The 8,671-nt window shown below is 37.6% G+C and overlaps 1 protein-coding gene across 1 annotated transcript in view; it reads left to right on the top strand.

Annotated features, from left to right (window-relative positions):
- Nucleotides 1-1,176: 1,176 nt before the first annotated feature.
- The window catches only part of LOC132815199 (collagen alpha-1(IX) chain-like), a 62,825-nt gene continuing 55,330 nt past the window's right edge, over nt 1,177-8,671 (top strand). The window contains exons 1-4 of the mRNA XM_060824014.1: nt 1,177-1,192; nt 2,135-2,258; nt 5,282-5,672; nt 7,926-8,003. Of these exons, the coding sequence (XP_060679997.1) occupies nt 2,143-2,258; nt 5,282-5,672; nt 7,926-8,003 (585 nt within the window). The 5' untranslated portion in view covers nt 1,177-1,192; nt 2,135-2,142. The remainder of the gene's footprint in view (nt 1,193-2,134; nt 2,259-5,281; nt 5,673-7,925; nt 8,004-8,671) is intronic.

Here is an 8,671-nt window from a genome sequence, read left to right as displayed (position 1 = left end):
AAGGTACTAGGAAGTGTTGCTGAGCCAAGAGACCTTGGAGTGCAGGTTCATAGCTCCTTGAAAGTGGAGTTGCAGGTAGATAGGATAGTGAAGAAGGCATTTGGTATGCTTTCCTTTATTGGTCAGAGTATTGAGCACAGAAGTTGGGAGGTCACATTGCGGCTGTACAGGACATTGGTTAGAATACTGCATGCAATTCTGGTCTCCTTCCTATCAGAAAGATGTTGTGAAATTTGAAAGGGTTCAGAAAAGATTTACAAGGATTTTGCCAGGGTTGGAGGATCTGAGCTACAGGGAGAGGCTGAACAGGCTGGGGTTGTTTTCCCTGGAGCGTCGGAGGCTGAGGGATGACCTTATAGAGGTTTGCAAAATGATGAAGGGGCATGGATAGGCTAAATAGACAAAGTCTTTTCCCTGGGGTTGGGGAGTCCAGAACTAGAGGGCATAGGTTTAGGGTGAGAGGGGAAATATATAAAAGAGACCTAAGGGGCAACCTTTTCACGCAGAAGGTGGTGTGGGTATGGAATGAGGATGTGGTGGAGGCTGGTACAATTACAACATTTAAGAGGCATTTGGATGGGTATATGAATGGGAAGGGTTTGGAGGGATATGGGCCAGGTGCTGGCAAGTGGGACCAGATTGGGTTGGGATATCTGGTCGACATGGACAGATTGGACTGAAGGGTTGTCTCCATGCTGTACATCTCTATGACTCTAATTAGACTTAATAAATGTTTCAAAATAGTTATAATAAAGTTTAAATAGTGCAAAGAATCTCATTGTTACATTGTTACACTTTCGAACCATGACAAATATCACACAGTTTTTGAACACAGTTTCATGATACAAATGTGTGCACAAGGAGTGAATTGAGAAATAATAATAAAAAAAGGTACTATTATTTTAAAGTTAAATAATTTTAAAAAAACCAAGTTGAACTATGCAAATGGAAATCAAGCATTTAAATACCTCTAACTGCATACAGTCTTAATTTCAACATTGAAGCCTATTTTCATGAAATTTTTTTCTTATGAGATAAAGTTCTGTGGAAACCAGTATAAATATTATCAGTTAACAGTGATATCAACTTACACAAACGTACTGCAAGAATGGAGCTGTCCAGGTACCAAGGTCCAAATTGGATTTCTCCATAACAGAACAGCTTATGATCAGAACACTTGACAAAGGACTATGTGAGTAAACTCTGAGATTAAAAAAAATGGCTTAATTGCACATTAAAGAATAATGCACTATTTTATCTTCCATTCATATTCCATCATTAGGATGACGTGGTCGCTCAGTGATTAACACTGCTGCCTCAGCAGCGCCAGGGACCAGTGTTCAATTCCAGAGATGTGCAGGCTAGCTGGACTAGCCATGGGAAATGCAGGCTTATTGTGATAGGGAGGTGGGTCTAGGTGTGCTGCTTTTTTGGTTGGGGGGGGGGGGGGGCAGTGTGGACTCAATGGGCTGAATGGCCTGCTTCCACACTGTTGGGATTCTATGATTAATTGTCAGCTCATTACATCATTAACATTCATAGCTTTGCTAACAAACATTTGAAACACTATCCATCACTGTTCACCACTAAAATATGCTGGCTACAAAACTCTAAAGTGATCTTGTATTTGATTAATTAATGGCATCCACTAAGTTGCAAAGTATGCCTGGCATTCATAGTGATTCAGTTATAGTGATGTCTTAGGATTATTGGGGCTTGTCTCATGAATTCTTCAAGTTGTATCTTAAATATAACATGAGGCATCACTATAGTGTTATATTAGTGGCTGGCTCCCACTAGCTTGGCATTTGTCTCTGAATGTTGAAACTTATTGTGCTGTCTAGCATTTTCCATGCTGCTCTCCAGAATATTTTGTTTGCCTTTTAACTTGGTTTATGCTGTGATAGATTTTCCTGTACTATTTTTAAAAGTATTTTTCTGTGTGACATGCAATGTTGTGTTGTTCCTTAGACCATCATTTTAAAAAGAAAAAGTGATTATGAAAGATTTCTGATTCTTCCTGCTAAAGAGATCTTGCAATCTTCAGATAAAAGTATGCAAAATGAAGCATTACTATCTAAATAGAATAACTATCTATAGATTTGGTGACAGTTACATTTTCCCTCTGTTCCAGTTACTGACATGTTGAAAGCATTAGGAGTGTCAAGCACAGTTGGTGTCTATGAAGTGGAAGGATCCAAAATTAACTTCAAGGCTTATCGTCTAGAGCCAAATGTACAGATTAGGAGAGAATCAAGGTACGAAATATCAAAGAAATTAAGCTTTACATTCATGTAGATCCATTTATGACCATCTGACATCATAAAATGCATTACAGTCAATGAAGTTCACTGATGTATATGGAGTCAACTATTAAGTTTAATATGCAGATTACTATAATTGCTTCTTGCTAAATGTATATATGCATCCTCAAAACAGTTAAATAAAAGGAACACTCTCTAAAGCTAACATACACCCCTCTGATAGCTTTTTATTAACACTAAGTGCAAGTTACTTTACATTTATAACCAATTTACAAAGTGAATATTCCCCACTTGCTATAAAATATTTTAGAAAGATTATCTTGGATATTTCATTAACCTATGATTGTTATGAAGATGTGGGTGTACTGTACCTTTAAGAAAGTTAAAAGCTAGCAGAACTACCTGACAGCACCAACCGTTCTGAATAAGGTAACAATGTAACACTTGGTCGAAAACTAGATTAGCTGGGTTGCCTGGAAACGACAAAGCAGAACTACCTGACAGCATCAAGTGTTCTGAATAAGGTAACAATGGGGTAAACCCTCCTGCTTAATTTAAACCAGCAACACAGAAAAGATTTATCCCATGCAGTAATCTGTGAAAATTCGATAGGCCAAAAATGTAACAACCATATTTCTTAAAATATAACAGAGAAAATTTAACTAACAACTGTTTACAACTCCTTCCTCTAACCTATCTTTTACCTACCCCTTCTACAATACTAGTCCAATAAAAACCCATGATTAAGATTTACCAAAATTCAACTTTTCAAAAACAAGCCAGACATCAAATCTTTTCTTCTTCTTAGGGATTTCTGCTTCACAGGTTACTGATTGATAAAGGTACCTTTTAAGAGAGCTATTCTCTGGGTAGTCTGTGGATGTCGCTGGCTTGGCAGTTCTCCTTCCAACTGTTCAATTTTCGCCAGTCTTATACTCCCAAAGCACCGGATTGTGTCATTGGCTATTAAGATTGTCAATATACTAAATTCAAATTGGATTGGAGTTTGGTATTTTTTAGGGTAAATTTAAACTGATTGGTCTAATTTGAATCTGCTTTGTCGTTTCCAGGCAACCCAGCTAATCTAGTTTTTGACCAAGTGTTACATTGTTACCTTATTCAGAACGATTGGTGCTGTCAGGTAGTTCTGCTAGCTTTTAACCCATCTTCATAATAATCATATTGTTAGGATGCTTTGTGTTTCTGGACAAATTCATAAATGAATAGGCATGTCAAGATATTAACTATGATAAACAGAGAACTGTTTTGTGTTAATTGCTATTGCCTTCTCTACTATGTTGTGGTGCAGTTAGAATGTGTCCGTGATTAAAAGTATAATTAAAGCATTCATTGCACACCACATAATATTATTAGCAGTGAATGAGAGAATATAATATTATTACTGTCAAGGTAATGGTCATTGGTGACAACATTTTAAAGCAAATTAGTCTTTTTTCATACTAAAGCTGCTGACTCAGCATTAACCGAGAAAATGCCGCAGCTTTGCTGATTCAGTTCTGGGGCAGGTAGGTATTGATCCAACAGTTTAGGAATACATTAAGCTTCTTATTGCATATGGAATGGAAGGAAACTTGCATCAGTGTGGATACCTGACTGAATCTACTGCTTTGATGTTGAGGTGCGTTCTGTGCTTGCATTTTTTAACACATCATCTCAACATTCTTTCCCGTGAGTCTCATTAACAATTTTTGGATTTCTATTACATGTAACAAAGAAAGTAGAAAATGAGCAACATTTTTTGCTGATTTAACTGCCTCTATGGAAAGAAAGCAAAGTTAATATGTTGTGACCAGTGACAACATCAGAACACTGGACTTGAAACATGATCTCTGTGTTCTTCCCACAGATGCTGTCAGATTTGCTGAGTTTCACCAGCAATTTCTGTTTTTGTTTCAGATCTCCAGTATCTGCAGTTCTTGTTTTATTTTTGCTGAGTTATTGTGTTTGCAAATGCCTTTTAAAAGTGCAATTAGAAGGAACTTTAGTTTCCTCTCTAATATTCACTTCACAATAAGATTATATCAAAGGAACCACTTGTGTCCTATCATTTCATTTTTGCCTTTCTGGGAGGGAAAGTGCTCTTTGTTTGGTTTATCCCTGACCATCCAGTCAAATTCTTAAATTCATTGGCCATGATTTTTGTTTGATGTGGGGAGGGAGCCATAGGGTGTAGGGCAATTTTCCAACTGGGAAACCGGAGTAATTTGTTTCCCTCAGCTTTGTCAAATTTAACTGTAGGATTCAAGCACAAAGTTTTGCTTCTGATTTCTCAGCCATAGCTACATTAATGGAAAGCTTTGGCCAGTCAGCCTTTCCACACAAGGGCACAGATAGGGAATAGAGAGGAAAAAAAATGGGAAAAGCCAAAGTTTGAGGAGGGAGATCAGAAACCAGAGTGCATACAGATTGAAGGTTAGAAGGTAGATTGTGCATCGGAGCAAGATATTAATCACAGCAAGTGACAAATCAAAGGCCAAGGTCAGGAAAGATCACAGGCCAGAAGGCATATCGGAAGGAACCGCATGGGATTGGGTGAGGCAAGTAAGGTGGATATAGCAGGACATACCTAGATATCACCACCCCTTTGATACCAAGTTTTTCAAGATCCTAGAAACCATAAAGAGAGCTAAAATTTAAAGTACTATTTGAGGCAGCTTCTGGGATGGTTGGTTACCTGCAACATTCTGTCTTCTTTTAACAAAAACAGTGGATGCTTTAAGAGAGGTTTGGGATCAGAAATCAGACTACTAATGTTTTTAAATTCTACTTGACCCAACCCCACATATTTTTGGCATTTAAAATTCCCCCCCAATTATGTTGACAGACCTCATGACTTATCTCACTGTGGTTCAGTTTATTAGTACAGTATTGTGGGTGCACTGGTTAGCAGTGTTCCTGCATTAAAAAGTTAGAAAGTTGTCATCACTTTGCTTTTGAAATATATTGTTCACATTTGCGTGATGAGAAATATAATTTTTGTTTTGCACATTTTTCAGGTTGGTTCATCCATACGGGTTTCCCAATGAATTATCAATTGTTGTAACCTTTAGAATGAGAGAAAATGCCCCTAACATGGTGTGGAATCTGTGGGAGGTAACTGACGGATATGACAACGAGCAATTCCGACTCAGACTGTACGGTGAGACCAATGCTGTTGAAGTCTACAATGTGGCAGCTGTAGGAGAGGAGGTCACCACTTTTGAAAATGTGGGGCAACTGTTCAACCACGCCTGGCACAAGCTCTCACTTAGTGCCACAAAAACCCAGCTGACTCTGTTTGTTGATTGTCAGCAGGTTGGCACAGCTCCCATTCGACAATACGGATTCATTGGTACAGATGGAGTTACTGTTTTAGCAACAGGAGCAAGAAGGAATGCTACACTTCCAGTAAGCAACTTTTGTAATCCATTTTTCTTATCATCTCTTTAGCCACACTATACCTTCTCATGGGAACGTAGGAAATTGAGAGGTGACCTTATAGATGTTTATAAAATCATGAAGGGTACAGATAAGGTGAAAGTAAAGGTCTTTTCCCCAGGGTAGGAGAGTCCAAAACTCAAAGGCATAATTAAAAAAGACCCGAGGGGCACCTTTTTCACGTAGTGGGTGATTTGTGTGTGGAATGAACTGCCACAGGAATGGTAAGTGCAAGTACAGTTACAACATTTAAAAGACATTTAGATAGGTACATGAATAGGAAAGGTTTAAAGGGATATGGGCCAACTACAGGCAAATGGGACTAGTTTAGTTTGAGAAACTTGTTCAGCATGGACTAGTTGGACCAAAAGGTCTGTCTCTGTGAGGTATGACTTTATGACTCTATAACTAAAGTATAGTCAAAATTGAACTTTTGAGGCAATTTGAGAGGCTTTTAAAATTGAGAAATTTTAAAAGCTTTTAATAATTTCCAGCATTCTAGGATTATAAATCAAGATAATTTGACAATTCTATCTATGCTCAAATATTCTATAATATTCTGTTCTAAATGATTATAATTTTCCATATTCTTTGATGAAGGGCAAATTATAGTAAATTATATCTACCCAATTTCATAGCTCATCATTAGATACCGAGAGGTGATTTGGAAGTGGTGAAGGTACTTAACGAGATTGCTGTTAATACATTATGAGCAATAAAGCAGAAACACTGGTAACATTAATAAAGTTCCATGCTTCAAACACCAGATCAAGTTGCAAACTATGTAGATGATCTTAAGTTTAATGTCACAAATTAGCTTAATTCTTGCAAGAGGAATAGTTGCCTCTTGCTTTTTGTATGTGTAGCTTCAAATTATGTTGAATCTTGGCATGGATTGTGCAATAATACTGATTCTGAAATTCGGTTTTCTCAGTATTACGACTCTGAAATGGACATCAATTCTTGAAGTCTGCACATGTTCATAATAACATGCACATTTAGCAGTTACTGTCAGTGATACTATACTCCTCTAGAAGGTGTTGCATTGATTTGACAAGGACTTCCACTCACACCCTATTAATCTCTCTGCAAAAGGACTTGAAAAAGTCACATTATTAAAAGAAGGTGTACCAACCCCATGAATACTCTGAAGTGCCCTCAATCACTTGGGATGAGTAATTTTCTATTTATAAAATGTCCATACTTTCTGTTATGATAAAGCAATGCCCATTTTCAAAATAATATTTTAAAGTATGTTTATTTTTGATTTACCTCCTATCTTAAACCAGTCGTAACCCTTTATTTAACATACAAAAGTTTCAATTAGAAATAAAGTTGAATGATGCTTTTCACTCCCCTGTATGTTATTTATCAATATTTTAATGTAACTATTTACTCCTGTTGACATCACGACTGATGCATGTCAAGACATTTTCTTGACTTAGCACCAGATTGCATTAGGAATAGGGAAATTCCTGCCACAGAGATTGCTTGACCTTTGTGGGCAGCATTCTACAACTTACAGATGATACATTTTACTTTGCCACTGACTGCAAAATCCAAGTCAGTGCTATGCATTTGGACCAAAAAGATAAAACTGCTTATTTAACTAACAACCACACATGTACTAAGTTAACCACATACTGTTAAAGTGCTGAAACTGAACAATTCATCATTATAATTTGATACTTGTGGGCCCAGTTTCAAACTCTGCACAAGAAAAAAGGATTTTGACTGAATTAAAGTCTGGCTCAACATTACTTGTGGCACAGTGGGTGAATGGTTAGCACTGCTGCCTCATAGCTCCAGAGACCCAGGTGATTGTCAGTGTGGCATTTGCACATTTCCCTGTATCTGTGTGGATTTCCTCTAATTGCTCCAGTTTTCTCCCACGACCCAAGGATGTGCAGGTTAGTTGGATTGGCCATGCTAAATTGCACCATAGTATCCAAGGATGTGCAGGATAGGTGTAATAGCTATGGTAAATGCAGGGTCATAGGGATAGGGTAGGGACTAGGTCTGGACAGGATGCTATTTGAAGGGTCAGTGCAACCTTGATGGGGCAAATGGCTTCTTTCTGCAATGTAGGAGTTCTGTGATTCTATTCAGACTTTAATTTTTCTTGACCTAAAACAACAAACAGGTCATGTTTCAGATTGCAGTGCTGGAATTCTTATGTAACATCTCTTTGTATTCACCTACCAAACATCTTCTATATCTCAGGTGGACATACAACAATTCACAATCTATGGAAACCCAAGTAAAGCAAGTGGAGTAACCTGCTGTGAATTGCCTGGTATTGTAAGTATGGATACTTTAGCTTTCCTGTCAGTGATGAAAAATGGCCACTTTTATTTCACTTTATCAGAATCATTTGAGTTTATATATTATCTGTCTTACCTCTATTTTGTTTCACTGAGAGTTTCATTTTTTGCATCTGCATTTCTCATTCAAGAGAGCGGGTGAGAAACTTATTTTCAAATCACTGTCAACCCAGCTGTTCTTTGGTTTTCAAGAGGTGGGAAGAGAGAAGATAAGTTGAATAATACACTGCTGTCTTTATTTTACTACCTTTATTTTACCCTTTTCTTTGCAAATGAGATCAGGAGTTCAGCATGATAGACATGCTCAACTGGGTCACTCCATCAGGCACAGTGCACTGGTACTAGCAGCATAGGACTACAATTAAAACATGAAATTTGTTGCTAATAAATTCCAACCCGAACTATTTACTAAAGTCATGATTAAAGTGCACCCTGACTCCATTCATCCACCCTGAATAACTTTGTCTAGCAAAACTCTATCACTAAAATAAACAATTAAAATGCACCCTGCGATTTGGATGTGGATGCTGGAGATCTGAAACAAACAAAAAACAGGAGTTGCTGGAGAAATCCAGCAAGTCTGACAGCTTCTGTGGAGAGAAAGCAGGATTAATGTTTCGAGTCCAGTGACCTTTCTTCAGAAAT

This window comes from Hemiscyllium ocellatum, chromosome 4, assembly GCF_020745735.1.
Source record: "Hemiscyllium ocellatum isolate sHemOce1 chromosome 4, sHemOce1.pat.X.cur, whole genome shotgun sequence".
Lineage (NCBI taxonomy): Eukaryota > Metazoa > Chordata > Chondrichthyes > Orectolobiformes > Hemiscylliidae > Hemiscyllium > Hemiscyllium ocellatum.
This window is presented reverse-complemented; position numbering and strand designations above follow the sequence as displayed.